Here is an 18,795-nt window from a genome sequence, read left to right on the forward strand (position 1 = left end):
CTTGTGATTCAGGTAGGTTTTCTAATGACTTGCGTCATACCGAAAAGTATAAAAGACCAGAGTTCAAAACATTTGTGGGATAGTAAGGCATCTCATTTTCTAGCTAAAACATGCATAGATGATGTTGAAAACCCAGCTGACTTCAGGCAAATAAACAATACCTGTGGCGACTAATTCCATAAGTAAATTATTAAGCAAAAAAAGGGCCGATCCTTCCTTCGGACTTGGCGTTCTCACCCGAAATGCCCATGCTACGCCACTGCACACTGTGCCATTGCTCAACCAAATGAGCTAGTACAGATTAATCTCTACCAAACAATAAAAAACACTCGGGAAAAAATGTATATATTTATACAATACAGGGTATATCTACATGAAAAAATACAAACATAACTATTTACATATGCCATTATAATCTAGTCCATTTTTCACTAACTAACCACAACCATTTTGCCATTTTATCATCTTGTGCTTGTGGTGCAGGTTCCTGATCAGAGCAGTTACTGAAAGAAAAAGCAAATCTTGTCTTGATGCAGACATTTTATCACTTCACAATGTGCACTGCTATCTGCAATTATTGTTTTTTAATAGCCTAATGTAATTTTGTTATTTATACTTTTCTGCCAATTTTGGCTAATGATGATCAGTAATGATTAGATGAAATTGATGAACACGCACAAAGTATCCCAATGCCCAGGCTGGGACTTGAATCCAAGAACTTCGGTGGCAAGATTGAATTTGGACCACTCAATGTGCTTGGTCACAAGAGTAGGCTAATAGTCTAAATGAACTTAATTTGCAAATCACCTAGTATGCAAACTAAAACTTACAGAAATGACTGAACCCACCTTATAAAAAAAATGTAAAAAGTAGTGTTACATCCATATCTCAGTTAGTTGCAAGGATTCGGACTGATAAAGTAAAAGCTAACTTCTTACCTGAAATACTTTCCCGTGGTAGTCTCAAGAGTTGGTTCTAGTGCAGCATACAATGTGGTCTGTGCTCCATACTTTGGGCTTTTAATGAAGGGCCAAACTAGCGGTCTTAGGCAAACAGTAGAAAATGTGCTATTGAAGAAACTCATGTGCCTTGCTATTTCTGTATCAACTATGCCAGGATGCACTGCGTTCACGGTTACACCAGTACCTGCAATCACAAAACATAATATAGTTGTTGATTATTTACTTGTAGGCTATAAAGAGCTTTCACAATGTTGGAGTTTATATTCTCCAGAATGACATAATATATAAAATATGAGGCCAGGCCGGCTCGGTAGCTCAGTGGTAGAGCAATGGCACAGTATGTCAGAGACCCTGGTTCGAGTCCTGGTCGGACCTGCATTTTTCACTGAAAATTTCTACGTAGTACATCTCCTGTGTGTGCTTAATCTTCAAGAATTAACATCTCTACAGTGAGAGGAACCAGGCAACGTCTAAGTCTACAGTGTTTCAAAGGCAACAGATCCCATTGCGGTAGCACTGGCAGACACGATTCCTTGCAGGTAAAACAGCAATAGCGAAAAATCAGGCGAGGCCAGGCTGGCTCGATAGCTCAGTGGTAGAGCAATGGCACGGTATTCCAGAGACCTGGGTTCGAGTCCTGGTCGAGCCTGCATTTTTCGCTGAAAATTTATATGAATTGTTAGGACTTCAGATTATAAAAGTACTTACAAAACTCATTATTGATGATATTGCGAATGTTTTCAGTATTGTTAAAACATTGATTGGGCAGACCCTCAACCCCCCTCCCCAAACCTGGATTAGTGGCTATATTTTGATGCACATTAGCAATTTTTTGTTCACTACTATTTGGGTCCTCTAACTACATATCCAGACTGAATAGCATTTGTGCTTAAAGTGGGCTTGTTACAAATACTAGTTCTTGTGTTGCTTTCAGTGACATCATGTGCTTCCTTTAAAACCCCATGATCTTCCTCTACACTCGCCTATTGGCAGAAAGACTGCTGAAAAGATTGCTACATGGTCCATATCCATAGCACGTAACATTTCTTTGATGTTTTAACAAAAGACCAACTCCTAGCCAATCATGCCCATTTCTGCACCATGTAAAGATACTGATACAATATGGCATCCCACTCACACTAAACTGATCATGGTGCAAACATGACATGGATACAGATGCAGGTGCCGTGTAAGTTGTGGAAACTGTGGGGAGGCCAGAGATTGGTTACACTGCCAAAAAATTTGTTCATTTTCTCATAGCATTACAATTTTCAGTAAGGTATAAATGATAAGTCACTTTCTTTTTGGATTATCTCCTAAGTGGATTAATAAATATTTTAAAGCAAAATTCTAGCATATTGGTATGATAAGTGGCAATAGAATATGTACTTATATCCTAACATGTATAACTATTCTGTACTTTAAATTGTTATAATGCTCAAGTGCTCATGCATTCACATCGAAGAAAAATTTTAAAAAAATCCACTTTGCTACACAAACTGCCACAGAATTAATGAAATTGTGCATCATTCCTAGGATATTGGGACTGATTTTATGACAACCCCACCCCTGCAATGGAATGTTCGAGCACGGATAAGGTATCTCCACGTATTGGTGTATAAATCTGAAACACTACTTCCCAGTTAAACAATATGCATCTTACTGATATTTCCTAAATAACATCAAAGTTAATAAGATTGCAAATAAAAAACTGGATGTGCAGAAAAATTATACACAGTAGCATGTGTACACATTACAACACCTAGTTAAGTTTCACTTTTACAGATACACAAGGTACGCAGTACAGCAACTGCACTAAAATGGCAATTTTTACAAATATGTTTGATAAAGTAGAAAATATATAATAAACCTACCTTTCAACTTTTCAGCAAGTTCTCTAGTGAATAAAATATTGGCCAATTTACTCTGATTATATGCATCTCCTGGATCATAATGTTTTTCACTATTTAAATCAGAAGTGTTAATTTTTCCTCTTTGATGAGCCACACTGGATACGTTTATTATTCTACTTGGAGCAGATGACTGAAATTAAGAGGTTAATGGTTCATTAACCACCATCTTGGAAAAAAGAACTTGAACATTTAGGTATTTGTTGTACAAAACATATAAATTATATGTTTATGTTCATAAAAATAATAAAAAATGGCAGAATTTTGCACTAAATTATGGGCTATTTATAGATATATCAGAATGATAAAATTATCAGTAATCGTATACATAAGTTCCATTAGACTGGAGAGAAGGTTTAATAGTAAAGCTGCCAAAAAAGGGAGATACAACTAACTGTAAAAACTGGAGGGGAATTACTTTGCTAAGTATACCAAGCAAGATATTATCGAGAATAATCTTAAATAGAGTGAAGGATGTTGTAGAATCAAGATTGAGGAAAGAACAAGCTGGTTTCCACAGACAATGTAGTTGTGTCGATTTAATAAATACTCTAAGAATAATTCCGGAACAAAACAATGAATGGCAAGCCACCTTATATCTTACATTCATCGATTTTGAAAAGCTTTTGACTCACTAAATAGAAGAGTCATGTGGCAGACACTAGCAGGCTATGGTATTCCAACGAAGATATTAAACCTAATGAAAGATATGTATGAAGGTTTCAGGTGCAAAATCCTACATGAAGGACAGCTTACAGAATACATACATGTTACAAATGGAGTGAGACAGGGCTGCATTTTATCTCTGACAATATTTCTGCTAATACTAGATGCAGCTATGAAGAAAACAATGGGTTGCAGGAAAAGAGGAATACAATGGGGACTCAAAGATAGACTAGAAGATCTAGATTTTGTGGATGACATCTGCTTATTATCTCAAAGACTTAGCGACATGAAGGAGAAACTAAAAATACTACAGGAGGAAGCAAAGATAGCAGGACTCACTATTAATGTGAACAAGACTAAAGAAATGAGTGTCAATGCAAGAGGAAAAGAAAAATTGAATGTTTGTCATGAGCTGGTTGAACAAGTAGAGTCATTTACATATTTAGGAAGTGTCATAACAAAAGAAGGAGGTTCAGATGAAGACATACAAAATAGAACCAAGAAAGCCAATGTGGCATTTATACAACTGTATCCCATTTGGAAAACATGCAATGTTTCTAGAAAGACAAAAATAAGGATTTTCAATACAAATGTAAAATCAGTTTTACTGTATGCTTGCGAAACATGGAAAACCAGACAAGCTAACACGAAAAGGATACAAACCTTTATTAATCGCTGTCTCAGGCGTATCCTCAATATAAAATGGCCAGAAATAATATCAAATGAAGAACTATGCAATCCAAATAAAAAGAAGCAAATGGAGTTGGTTAGGACACACCTTACGAAAACCAACTGGAGCAATAGAGAAAGCAGAGAAAGCAGCCTTAGACTGGAACCCTGAAGGAGCCCGGAAAATAGGACGTCCGAAGAAGACATGGAAGAGAACAGTAAAAGAAGAAGCAGCCGAGAAAGGAAAAACATGGAGAGAGGTCAAGGATTTGGCACGTCACAGAGCCAAATGGAGGCATTTCACTGAAGCCTTATGCTCCTGATGGAGCAAAAGGAATTAAGTGAAGTACATAAACTAATAGAGTATCAAGTTACTGTGCCATGAATAATTTATAGTATTTGTTCTGATAATAGATGTTTGTGCAATTTGATTTGTGCTATGAATGTACAAAACAAAATTCAGATAACAACTTGAAAAAGAAATTGCATCATAATAATGAAAATTGGTTGCCATACCATAGGGAGTTGGATAGTTTAATTTACATTACGTAGAAATCTATTTAGAAGCAGAGTAATACATTCCTAAACTTACCTTCAATGTGTCTATAAGCAGATTGGTGAGAAGGAAATGTCCAATATGATTGACACCTAGCTGCATTTCAATACCTTCTTTTGTAAGAGTGCGTGGACATCTCATAACACCAGCATTGTTTATGAGAATGTCTAACCTGTCTGCCTCTGAAAGTAAATTTTTAAATTTATTAATCTGACATTCTTTGTTAGAAACACGATGATGAACTTGTGATATTGCAGGATCAGTCTGAAGATAATATTAGCTATTAACACTTCCAAGCAAATACCTATACAATTATTCGATAGCGATTTTTGAGCAATTTTAGCAATTTAAAAACTTTAGTATGCAAACTAGGAGTATTGGTTCATATTTAATCACAGATACCAACTGGTACTTTCTCCAGTGTCTTTCCATTTTGTAAGGTCAGCAAAAATGTACTTTTATTTAATACTAGCTGATTACCTGGCATTGCTCAGTTATTTATTTATCCCAATCTTCTATTAGACAGGAAAATAATGAATTCTAACTATAGTGCAAAATTAACTTGGGAGTTAAACGGCATTGGGAGTGTCACTATTCATCTTAGCAACCCCGTAAAGTACAGATTCCACACTAATATCGATCGTTTTACATGTCACCCCCTTTCCACCCCCACCCCTAGGGGTGCCAGGGGTGTCTTGGAGTTGAACGGCATTGGGAGTGTTACTATTCATCTTAGTGACCACGTAAACTATGGATTCCACACTAATATCAATCGTTTTCGCAACACAAAGTCATATCAGCCTGAATGTTAGACAACCCAAGAAACACTATTGTGTGGAATTGCATAGTCCCGGATGTCTGTGCGGAATTTAATATTAGTCGTTTTTTATTATTTTTACATGTCACCCCTTCCCACCCCACCCCTAGGGGTGCCAGGGGTGTCTTACCCTCAAAGTATTCTTTCCAGATTGCAAGTGATACGTGTACCAAGTTTTGTTGAAATTTCTCTAGGCGTTCGAGAGTTATGCCGGAACAAACAAACATACACACCCACACACATACATCCATTTTTAAATATATAGAAGAAGATAGATACATAGACTGCACCAACATTGTGTGGCAAAAGTGATTTTCTTGATTAAATGATAGTTATTTTAATATTCCAATTATAGTTTATGTAACTCCTCAAATATTTTAAAAGAAAACTGTGGTATAATTGCAATGGAATATTTATGTTAACTTTTAGCAGACTGGAGCCTCTCCTGCATGTTAGCCTCTTTGGATGGGGACTTTCCACAATGTATATAAAAAAATAGTTTTTGAGAGAACTAATTGTTGTAGAGATGAAATTGTTTTTTTGGAACGACAGAATGCCCAACAGAAGTAAAATTCATACATTTCACTTCTCAATAATGAAAGTTACAGAAAGAATAACACTGAAATTTTACCCAAAAAATTATATTCAGCATGCTTTTGTGACCATCACCATAGACAGGGGCATGGTGCTGATCACATCACCCCCATCTTTGGCCGAGGTCAAGAAAGTGTGGGGCCCTAACTCCACACCCTCTATACGCCTTCATGGTGTGGTGCAAAGCATAGGGGAGCACTTTACTTTTACTTTATATGTTTACATCAACATATTTGTAGCTATTGAACAGCATATTGTTACTTGATGGAAGAGATTATCAGGTTATCTGCCAGGTCAGCTCTGGGTATTCTTCCGAGAATGACATCAGCTCTCAAATTCTCAGAATCATATCCGAAATTGACCTGGGTAGGGTTACCAGATATGCTCTTTTTCCCAGATGTGTACGTCGGTGATCCTAGTGCCGAATTAAAATAGGAAGTGAGCGACACAAATGCAGTGATCGAACCCGTGAACTATGGAATTGCAGGGTTGCCAGAAGTGTCAAAGAAAGGTCAGGAAGCTAAGAAAACTTTAAAAAATATGCAGATAACAATCTTCTAACACAGTTTATGAGTGTAATACCAAGTTCAATGATAGACACAAAAGTCAAACGTATTATGAAGATGTACAGAGTAGGAATGTTCACCCAAAATAAAAATAAAGAAAAACGAAGAACCAATTATAATTACGATTTTTTTAACGAGAACAAGTATGCACGAAAAACACAATTTTATGAAAGAAATTAAATTTCTCAAGTGTAAAAATTGTGTTTTATAGAAAATAATAAAGTATAATAAATAAATAAGGGATATGTAAATCAGCATGGTACACACACTGTGGCTCACAAGGGTATAGGTTCGCTGTAAAATCGAAGGCCTTTCTTTGCCACTTCTGGCAACCCTGAGATTCCATACTTTACAGGTCCGATCACTGTTTTTGTGTCGCTCACTTCAAATTTTAATTCGGTGCTAACATCACCGACATACACGTCTGGGGAAAAAGTGGATATCTGGTAACCCTAGACCTGGGCGATTTAACCACGATTTAATCACTCTGCCAGGAAAGCTTCATGGATTAATTCATATTATTTTTCTTGTTGAAATTTTACAAAAACTAACATCACAGTTTCAGGGAAAAACTCAAAAAAGGCAGGCATATGAATGGTGTGCACAGTTCATGGCTGAAAGGGAGACTTAGAAGCTACAGCAGTGACCAAAGTCAATATTCAATGTGAAGAGAACATAAACTTTTCATGAAATAGTGTGAAGAAAAAAGAAAGGAATACTAGTATGGTGTTTTGGATTCTTTTTACAGAGCAATTTGCAACAATGTGTTTGTTGTTTGTTGTAAACAGGAGTGTTTTCCCACAGGATGATGCAAAGCTGCATGCCTCTCACAAAAGCTGAAGAAAATTGAAAATATTGGGTTGGAAAGTCCTTTCTCTCCACCCTTACATTCCTGCTTTAGTGCCTTCATAAAAACAACTTGGGTTTAAAAGGACTTATAGCGATTCAAATGTTAAGAGATATTATTATTCTTCTATTCTGCTGATAATAAAGCATTGGCTTGTCAATGGTAAAATTGATGTGAGGCTAAGGTAGATTACGTTGAAAAATACATGCTCTTCACTGGTTTCTCAAAACAATCTGGTTTTGATATGAATGACCCTCAAATCACATTCATTTATACAATAATCTCTTTTAAAAAAATCTGGTACCCTCAAACTAAACCAGGTTTTGACATGCAAGTTCTTGAACAATTAATCAAATTAATAATGTTATGACTTATGTAATATCTTCTATCTACCTTCTTTGAACCTCTTCACAAACTGTCTAACTGATTCCTGTGAGGACAGGTCACATTTTCTGCAGTACACAAACTTATTCTTGGTATCTAATACAATCTCTTGACGTGTCTGAAATACACAATTGAGAACTAAGATTAATAATGTGATGGAGATAAATTTCACATAACAAATAAAGAATGTTATATTGCATAAGAAAAACTACAGTAACAATCAAGACACACACATATAATAGATTTTTATTATGGTGGGGGCGGGAGGAGGCATCTGAGCCAAGATGAAATGCCACAATGAAATAGTAAAATACCTTTACAGTATATCAGGTCATCCCATAAGTGAGCAAAAGAATGATAACTTGCCTGGAACACTACTGTTAGTCAGGACAATAATCTCCATAATACTCTGCCACCTGCCAACCAGTTGTTGAAACTCCTGCTGAAAGAAGTCACCAGTTTTGGAGGCAAAGAACTGGGTCACTGTACGTCGCACGTCATCTTCATCTTGCAGTGTTTTCCTGGACAGGTGGTTGTGCAGGCTGCGAAAAAGACAGTACGCAGTCTGTTGGTGCAAGATTTGGTGAAAATGCTGGGTGGGGGTTTCTCCCAGTCACATTCCTCCACCTTTGCACAGGTCCTTCTTGCCGTGTGTGGGCATGCGTTATCAGCATGGATGAGCACAACCTTGCGATGAACCAGAGCAGGACATTTTTCCAACAATGCAGTCCGTAGGTGTTCAAGTTGCTGACAGTAGACATCTGCATTGATAGTCTGGTTACGTGGCAAGAGCTCAAAATGGATTATTCCACGGATATCCCACTACACACTCAACTCACTCTGTGAGGGTGGAGGTTCTGTTTTGGCACAGTTCCTGCAACCTCCCCTTTAGGTACCCACTGCCGTTTGCATGTAATGTTATGGTAAAGGATCCACTTTTCATCCCCTGTCACCATTCTGGCCAGAAATGGCTTATGTCTGTGAAGGGTGAACAGCAAACTGCAGATGTCCATTCGATTTTGCTTCAGTTGAAGCGTTAACGCATGAGGTACCCATTTTCCGAGATTCGACACATACCCAAGGTCCTGCAGATGACTATGATTGGTTGACATGGAGTTTGCTGACCAGTTCTTCAACAGTGTGCATTGGATTTGCCTCCACCACTGCTCGCAAGGCAGCTTAACAGGTCTCCCTTCTCGTGGCTTGTTGGTGAGGCTGGTATCTCCGCAACAAAACCTCTGGAACCACCTCTGGCACTTCTGCCCATCCATAGCACCCTGCCATGTTTCGTGCCACTGCGCTGGCTGAATGTCCCTAGTGAAATTCATACAGCATGACATGTCATATGTGTACCTCCGACACTGCCATGATCAAACACACGACACTGTTCCAAAACATGGAGTAGACCGTTCTCCCTCTACGCACTCATGCACAAAGACGTGCCCTATATCACACAGCTATGGCATGTGTCATGTACTTCACAATTCACTCGTCAGATGGCGTCATTGCAGTGGTGCTCGAAAAATGACATTACTTATGGGATGATGCTTATGGTGCTTAATGTGTCGAGTATGCAGAACTAAATCAACGAAGGAAGACTATTTCATTGAATATACACTGGGTTATATGTATATACGAGGGCGAATTGGCAGATAAAATTGCAAGTGCGTATGCACATGCATCTAGCAACACTGCACAAACAAAACACGAATGGTCGAAAGTCGCATACGAATAATGGAGTCTGTTCGTGAGGAGCAGTATGCGGCTTTGAAGCATACAAAATGTTGCAGCAGGCATACGGCGAAGGTGTCCTTCCACAATCAACCGCATTTCGGTGGTTCAAACAGTTTAAGGAAGGCCGTGTTTCGACCACAAAGCAGGGCACTCCAGCCACCGCAATGGTTAACACAGCTGCCGTTATTGTTCTGGAAGATTGCTGAATAACAATAGATGACGTGTTACACATTTTCCATGGTAGTGTGTTCATCATTCTGCACGATCGCTTGCACATGAGATGTGTATGTGCAAGATGGGTGCCGAGATTGCTAACGCCTGAATAGAAGCAGGTGTGTCAGGACCTTCAGCGTCAAGTAGTGGAGCATGTCGAGGCTTACCTGAATTCCATCATAACTGGTGATGAGACTTGGCTTCACCACTACGATCCCGAAAGCAAACAGGCGAGCACAGTCTGGAAATCACCCAGTTCTCCGACGACAAAGAAAGCCAAAGATGTTCCGTCGGAAAATTAGGTAATGGTGATTTACTTCTTCGACTACCGTGGAATGGTCTACCAACATGAAGTGCCCCAGGAAAGAAAGAAGGACCCCCGCATACCATGATTACTGGGCAGTATTACATGACAGTTTTGAAGACCCTGGCTGAACACATCCGTCGAAAACCCCCTGAGCTGGATCCAGCTGGCTGGCGCCTACACCAGGATAATGCACGCCCTCATGTTTCCAACGTTGTTGTCCAATATCTGGCTCGACAAAACACTGAATGTGTCCTGCACCCTCCATAGATCCTGGATCTTGCTCCATGTGACTTTTTTTTGTTCCCTCGTCTGAAATCGGAGCTGCAGGGCAAACGTTTCGACTCATCAAAGGCTGATGAAGACGGTTCTGAAGACGATATCAAAAGGTGGCTTCCAGCATGCCTTCCAGGACTGGCAGACACGTTGGGCCAAGTGTATACAACTCAATGGGGACTACTTCGAAAAAAACTATATCAACCTGGACCTGCCTAATGCATTTCATAAGTAAAAAAAATCATTCTCATTCTATTTTGACTAGCCCTTGTATTAAATAGTGACTTTAGTTTATTGCACAAATCATATATAACTCACCTGGTCATATACACTGAAAAAAAAAAATGGATATAGCATTCCAATTTAGCAGAATATGCTTGTTATTTCATATCAGATAAGTAAAAACCTGAGATAAAATCACAAAACATATCTGGTCTTGTCCTCTGAATTTTTAAACAAACTTTTGTCCCTCTTCAGGGGTCAGAGTAAAGAATGAATCAGGACATCAAGATTTTATACTTTTTAATCAATTTCACACAACTCATTCATTTCTCCCATCCCTGAAGAAGGACTAATGTCACTCCAAAAATTTGGAGGCCAAAACAAGGTACATGTGATTTTAACTCAGTTTTTAATATGTTGATGATATGTGCAATGAAATACCACCTTTTAAAGGATAAGTATATTATGGTATAGCTTAAGAAAATCCAAGGCCAGAAATGATATGATGCTTTTCTGGATTTTAGAAATCTGGATGTCCAAACTATTCAATTATCCACTGATTTTAAAACAGGCAAAGGGAAAACAGGATACAATTTTCGATTACACCCATTCCAATTCTTTGACCCTTGTGAAACCAACTTACATTTGGAATTTTATTGATCTACACAGTATGGTGTTTGAAAAATTTGCAATGATGGTGGAGATTCCGGTAACTTTTCTTGAATCATCAAGCTACTATATAAGGGTGATGACCAGGGAACAGATTTATAAATACTAAAAATGTGCTAAATATGTAAATACATATTTAGTAATTTTCACCAAAATATGGAGTTAAATATGGACTTAAAATTATAAAAAGTTACCTTTTAATACTACACGAACTACATAAAATATAGTACGCTTACATTGACATTAATTGTTAAACAACGCAAAATGTGTTTTGATTTTCTGTTTCCAAAACAATGAATAACAAAATTTTGCTTTATGTGTTCGAATGTGAATTTCCTTCTACTGTCTCCTCAGATGGATATATATTAACTAAAGCCCCTATCACACGGAACTGGATTTCTAGTAGGAATGCCCTAGTTGGCGCTGAACTAACTTTCTAGGTGGCAATCATGGCCACCTGGCGGACTGCTTGACTGGTTGGGAGGAATAGGACATGTTCTAATTGCTACTTGCTTTCCTCGACTGGATTCTGTGGAACAGCCAATCAGAGCAAAGTTTCGCCATGTGAAGATAATCTGTGAGTGTGCAAAGGAGCACTTTTGTCTGTGGTTTCCGAGTGTTACTCCAGCAATGTATAACGCATACAGCATAAAAGGCACGTTCTACACCAAAACGTTGTAAAGTATGTATTAAGTAGCGCCATTGTTTTGTACCTAATAATGTTTTATAAGAAACGTTATTCTTTCGGTTGAATAGTTATCGGTTTTAAAAATGTGAAGTGATACATTGTTTACAACTCATGCGGCTGCCATTACAACTTCCCTCGTATGGAAACAAAAGTCTATCGAATATGGAGTATATGTTGCGAATTGCTCTGCAATATGAAATATGTAAAAATAACTAAAATATGAGCCCAAACCTACTATACGTACAAATATGGAAAATAAAAACTGAATTTTTCGAGTCTACATGCCATGATGCGCAAAGACAATACAAAATAAGAATTGACAAAATATGATGAAACAATACACCGAATATTGCAAAAAATGACGGGAAAATGCCGAAAATCGGGGAAAATGACCTAAAACCTGAAAATTGGCAAAAAATGCAAAAAAAATGCACTTTAAAATTACCTTTTTTGGGTTCTAGACGAAGTGTAATATTGTGTATATTTAAAGGGCATCGTGTCCGAGATGTCAGGAAAAAGATGACATTTCATCAACTTCCACTCCCTAATTATTATTAAATAAAAATATTTTTTTAAAAAAAATGTAATATGTTCACAGCTTGCTAGAAGATAAATTTTACATCACACAATTTCACATTTCTGGATCATCAACAGGCCAAGCACATTCTGTCTGCATTAGTCTCGAGCTTCAATGCAAACCCGAAGCAGAGAATAATAAACAAATGAAAGGAAATAACAAGACTTTTAAGTGAAATGCAGCATCAACCTTCTCATTATTAACATGTGTGTCTGCTTATTCTCCCTATCTCTCACTCCCTCCCTCTTACTGTTCAAAATTTGGTCACACTATTTCTCACACTGTGACGGAGAATGTGACAAAGGAGAAGAAAGTGATCAGATTACAGTTTATAGTTTTATTGGTAGACCGTAAGGAATATGAAATATGCTAACATACCCTCTGCAAATTCAGAGAATATGCATTTCAAATATAGGTAACTTACTTCTTCACACTTTTTTATGTCCCTGCATGCCATTAAAACTTTTGCACCTCTTCGAGCTAATTCCCATGCAGTTTCTTTCCCAATCCCTGTGTTTGCACCAGTTATTATAACAACTTTTTCCTCTATTCTGTTAGATCCATTGTACTTCTTGCCTCCCGAGTATTCCCTGTAAAAATGAATAAAGCAGTAAGAGAAAACACAAAAACCATCCTAGACAAGTATACCTACAAAGCATGCAACATAATAATAATTTATTTCCGTAAACCTGCAATACATAGGTATGGAAAACATCAAGGATTACATGTGTATTATTGAGAGTTTTGTCTACAAATGGTTTAAAATATCCCATCATTCATTCAGAAACTTCCTATTTTAAATGGCTGTATCTTTCTGTAATGCAACAATGTGATCAATCAGTGTTCATGATTCATCACTGTGTGGGAATTTCAAATACACACACATTCATTTTTATGATTTTGTGTGTGTGTGGGGGGGGGGGGATGGGTGCACACGCTGCTTGTTAGGTTAGGGAGTTGGATTCTATGTCTTTCTAAAACAAGAAAGAAAATCAGAACTTTCCATAGTGTGTAGGTGCAGCAGTTGGGTTAACTGTTCCCTATAATGATGATAATAATTTGGCAGTGTATAAAATATAATAGCATATGTACTTAATTTCAAGAAAAAGCTGGTGAAAAATGACTCAATGCTAGTCTCACCACCTGGTGACAGTAGTTGCACCCTTGATTGATGTTACTTCCTTTAAGGTTTTTACTTAAATAAAATGTGAGTCTGCACCATGTAAAAAGTACACATCATTATAAATATTTCCATCCTACTTCTTGCATTCAACATATGAGGGGTTCAGAACACAAGTGGCGTAACTACACTTTTTGTGCAAATTGAGGTACATACATGCATAACTTAGAACTATGAAGTATCAACATTTCAGTGCTAGAAGTAAGTATCTCTTAAGTTTCAAATTCTTTTCATAGATGATTGATTGATTTGCTTTATTTTATTCTCTTTTTGTGCCACTTTTGGCTAATTTGCAAACATGGGAATGAGTGATGACATGATGAATGGACACTCACAAACATTCATGCCCAGGCGGGGATTCAAACCTGGGACCCCTGGCATTGTAGCACGATGTGCTAACAACTCTGCCATGGGAGTCAGCTTATTCAAAGATGCGCCACTATGCTTGTGCTCCAATAGCTATACATAGTAGTAAGTAATTAAAAGTGCCTTTTCCTCAAAACTGTCTTGGATGGGGTTACGCCACTCGTGCTCTGAACCCCTCAAGTATCAATATATATTTTATCCCCTCATTCAAAATTGGCCATCTGTTTACTGGGGTCTAAAAATAACTCAAGCCCATGAAATATAGAGATTTTTCGGCTGTGTGTTTGAGTGTGGAGGGGGGGGGGAGGTACACTGACATAATAATGGGTAACAGTTCCGAATGTTTAATAATATTTCAGAAGTTTTACAGGAGTATTAGGAAGTGCTTTACAATCCTGGAAATGATTGTAGGAGTAAGTTCGAAGCTTGCAGAAACTAATTAGCACAGTTAAAAGCTTCACTAAGTATTAGTTACTGGGGAAGTTAGCTTGCACAAGTAGGTGCTCTTGCTTTCCTGATGACTTGACACGAGATTTTGAATATATTCATGTGAGGCTCGGATGGGGTTTGTGCTTGAGACCACATATTAAGTGATCAGGTGTATAACACATTTAGGGGTGTTATTTTAATGCTAAGAGCCCTAAACCTGACCCACCTAACCTAACAACAAAAGCATTTAGTAACTAAATATTCCTTTTGCATCCTCTGAACGTGAAGTCGATGGCAGCAGTAGCTCGTATCCAAGATGACAGTAAATAAATGGCAGCTCAAAAACAACAAAGAGTTATGTAGGAGGGAACAAATTTACAAGACCAGATAATTTCCCGATTTCGTTCATATTTCGCATACTCAATAATTTAGGGCTCCTAATCACGAATCAGCAGTTAATATTTGGCGGTCACATATAGAATTTCGAAAAAAAAGGGGGTTTGTGATTGCAACCGACAATGTATGATTGCTCATTATTTAACGGAAGATTTTGTGTTTTCACTACTTTACGACCCCAAATTTTAACTGTTTGCCTAACTGGTAACAGTTCCGATTGTTTTATGATTTCTCCTAGCACAATGACTAATTATTGTAGAATTTTGGAAATCATTGTCACACGAAATTTGAACCTTCCTTAAAGTAATGAGCGCTGTTTGGACTCGAAAAAAGTTATTTATGTTAAAAAAAACAACTTGAAAATTACCTTATGCACTTCTCATGGACAAGATATTCTCCGTCGACAACCGACAGTAAATATCGTAGAAGCGTGGAAATGAATGTAGAAGTAAATCGAAACCTTAGTATAATGCATTTAGGGACTTTTATTTTATTGCTAAGGGAACCAAACCTAACCTGCCTAACCTAACCACGATAGCATATATTGAACAAAATATTAAGTGATCGCTAAAACTCCGCAGTATGTGTTAACAGACATAAATCGAAAACTAACCATGTAAAAATTGAGTAACATTATAGTATAGGGGAGACGGATTTCTTCAAATTTACAGGAAAAAGTACTTACGGAAATTATTTTCTGTAGCGTTGTGGAAGTTCGTGAATGTAGTTTTGATCCATTTTAATGCGAATACATGTTGTTTTCTGCGAAAATCTCTGTCGGACATGCTGTTTCTGCTGCCGCCATTTGCTTTCTGCACAAGACCACAATGTTCCGTGTGTTAAGATGACGTGACCTCATAGTCAGTGTTTCAAACTCGCCGTATTTTCACTAGAACATGACGTGTCGAGTATTTTTAATTTTTTTTTAAACTATGCTTGCCTAACCTAACTTAACCTAAGCTAACCTTACGGAAAATGGTTTTTGGGGCTAACGTGAATGGTTTGTGGGGCTAACGTCAATGGTTTGTGGGGCTAACGTCAATAGTTTGTGAGGCTAACGTCAATGGATTGCGAGGTATTATCATAATTCCAAATCCGGGCACGAAAGTAGGTATTTTCTGGTGAACGAGGTTGCAACACTGCATAAATCGACAAAACACTCGAACAACGCGCCCTGGACCAGTACGCTATCGACCGCCATAATGTGTTACAGAATCGAAATAACAAGTAACAGTAAGTACTCGTAAATGTAAGAAATAGACATTATCTTAGTTACAAATGCATTATTTCACCTTAAGAAATGTTCCGCATTCCAAAATAGTACGTTAGCAATGTAAAAAAGTACGAAATATATGATTTATAGGTGTCTCCCCCATACTATAATAGTACCAAAAATTGCATTCATAGCATGATGAAATCGCAATAAAACAAAAGGAACTTGGGCCGAGATATTTTCACCCAGTTTTCAACTGCATATGTGTATGATATATAACCTAGCCTGTTACACAGATGTGCATGTTTAGTTGTTGACGAATTGTGTATCAAGTTAAGTCTGTGTGCATTTATTTTTGTGCTGGCAACATTTTTTCTTCACACTATGGCGTTGAAAAACACAGCAAGCTGTTCCGATATGGACTGCTGCTGGTAAGATGGGTACTACTTTACTATACCTGAGACACCTGTCAATGATTTATTTCACACTTTTTTACATTGCTAACGTACTATTCTGCATTCGGGAACATTTATTTAGGTGAAATAATGAATTTCAAACGAAAATAATGCATATTTCTTACATTTACGGGTACTTACTGTTCTTCCTTATTTCCACACAATATTGCGATAGGTTACCTGTTCATCGCGCGTTGTGCCAGTGTTTTGTCGATTTGGAGTGTGCATGCAGCGTTGTATCCTTGTTCACCGAAAAATACCTAAATTTAAAAAAAAAATTAAAAACACTTCACGATATTTTTTCACGAAAAAAGTTCAATTTTCGACATAAAGAGTAATTACTAAACCATTGACGTTAGCCCCAAAAACCATTGACGTTAGACCAAAAATTCACAATAGCTCCACGAACCATTACGGGGACGAGGTATGCCTACTAGGTTAGGATAGGCCTGTTGGGTTAGGTTCCATTAGCACTCCCTTCATTCAATTTAGCATATACGGACAACGGCACATCATATTATAGCGAAAAGACGGCGTGGGTTCAAACACTGACTACGGTGTTTACGTCATCAAACACATGGAACATTGTGCTCTCATGCAGAAAGCAAATGGCGGAAGCAGCAATAGCGCGTCGGAAATAGATTTTCGTACAAAACCACATGCATTCGCATTAAAATGGATCAAAACTACATTCCCGAACATCAACAACGCTACAGAAAATGATTTGCATAAGTACTTTCTCCTGTAAATTTGAAGAAATCTGTCTCAGGTATAGTAAACTGTTACCGGCCGCGACTAATTTCACCAGGTGGTGTGATTACCATATGGATTATTTTCACCAGGTGGCAAGAATAGCAATGTTCTGAAAAGTTGTGAAGACCAGAATTCACATGATCGGGTTTTAGAACCATTTATCGTAGTAATTTTTATGCTAACAGTCCTAAACCTGCCCTGCTAGCCTAATGAAAGCATTACATGACAGGTAACACTTTACTATGGTAATCACACCACCTGGTGAAATTAGTCGCGGCCATTAAACAATCGAAAATTGGGCCAAACAATGTTCTGCATCGATTTTCCTTGCACTACAGATTGTAGAACAACACATGGAAAGCCTTCATATTTTTATAATTACATTTTTCTACTATATTAGGAAATTAAATATGTATAGCCAGTACTCTGAAAACCTATATTCCTTACTTCATCATTATAGCACCGGCGAAACATGTTCCAACGCCGCTCAATACAATCACAAATTTCGGTGGCCTCCACACCATGTTTCTGTCAGTGTCATATATTAATTGTTAAAGTAACACGATAACAGAGGAACGTCAGTTGTGATAACACACTAGTTTTATAAAACACAGTAAGAAATCTATCCCGTGTGATATACGCGATGGTCCAAAGGTGCATGCATCTTGTTCTTCATTTGTTTTGCATGAATGAAGAGGAGAGCGAGGAAGTCGTAAAGAGTTGAAAACCACTTTCCGACGTGTGTACGAGGACGAGGTAACAAGCAGTGCCGTCATCCTTAGTACATTTTTTCCGTGCGAACATATTTAATAACACGAAAGTTATTTATATTTAGAAGTAAAAGCTTACAATATTTTTTAGGTAATATACATGTGGTATTGTAATAAATTTGATGTATTTTGACAAACAAAAATCTATGGAATTTATACATTAAATCACGTTGATCGTATTTTATGTTTTTTTGTCGTAGTTATTACTAACAAAATGGAATTCACCACAGTTATTTCTACATTAATCGGTGTTTAGCAAAATAGTAAAATAAAAACTGAAGATTTTGTTCTGATGGCAATACAAGCACTCGTTTGCCAACATTCCCTGTTGTTTTGAAATGTCCTTGTTTCTTTCAAGTACAAGGCAGAAGTACTTTTCTACAAATATAATATGTACTCGTCCAAATTGTGTTATTTATTTGATATAAGTGTGTGTTGGACATCTAATGACATGGCCTGATGATGTGATACTGCGAGTTATGTAAAAAAGTACTGTGTCGAATGTAAACAAATATAAAATGACATATTGTGTTGCCATTCATACTCAATTAGACAGAGTTCTGACCACAGCTTGATGTA

The 18,795-nt window shown here is 37.4% G+C and overlaps 2 protein-coding genes across 4 annotated transcripts in view; one reads left to right on the forward strand and one right to left on the reverse strand.

Moving 5' to 3' along the window:
- Positions 1 to 364: 364 nt before the first annotated feature.
- On the reverse strand, positions 365 to 18,115 carry LOC145985863 (retinol dehydrogenase 13-like). The gene is made up of 7 exons (XM_083119971.1): positions 17,894 to 18,115; positions 13,079 to 13,244; positions 7,981 to 8,089; positions 4,800 to 4,945; positions 2,837 to 3,005; positions 939 to 1,146; positions 365 to 503 (listed from the first exon to the last, which is right to left on the reverse strand). The coding sequence occupies exons 1-7, from the start codon at positions 17,968 to 17,970 to the stop codon at positions 410 to 412; spliced, it is 969 nt and encodes a 322-aa protein (XP_082976097.1). The 5' UTR covers positions 17,971 to 18,115; the 3' UTR covers positions 365 to 409.
- An 82-nt stretch (positions 18,116 to 18,197) lies between these two features.
- Positions 18,198 to 18,795, forward strand: part of Brf (Brf RNA polymerase III subunit) — a 193,685-nt gene continuing 193,087 nt past the window's right edge. For all 3 annotated transcript variants that reach the window (XM_083118907.1, XM_083118909.1, XM_083118908.1), the window contains exon 1: positions 18,198 to 18,307. The gene's annotated coding sequence lies outside the window, so the exon portion shown is untranslated. The remainder of the gene's footprint in view (positions 18,308 to 18,795) is intronic.

This window comes from Lepisma saccharinum, chromosome 3 (genome assembly GCF_977018435.1).
Source record: "Lepisma saccharinum chromosome 3, izLepSacc3.1, whole genome shotgun sequence".
Taxonomy (NCBI): Eukaryota; Metazoa; Arthropoda; class Insecta; order Zygentoma; family Lepismatidae; genus Lepisma; species Lepisma saccharinum.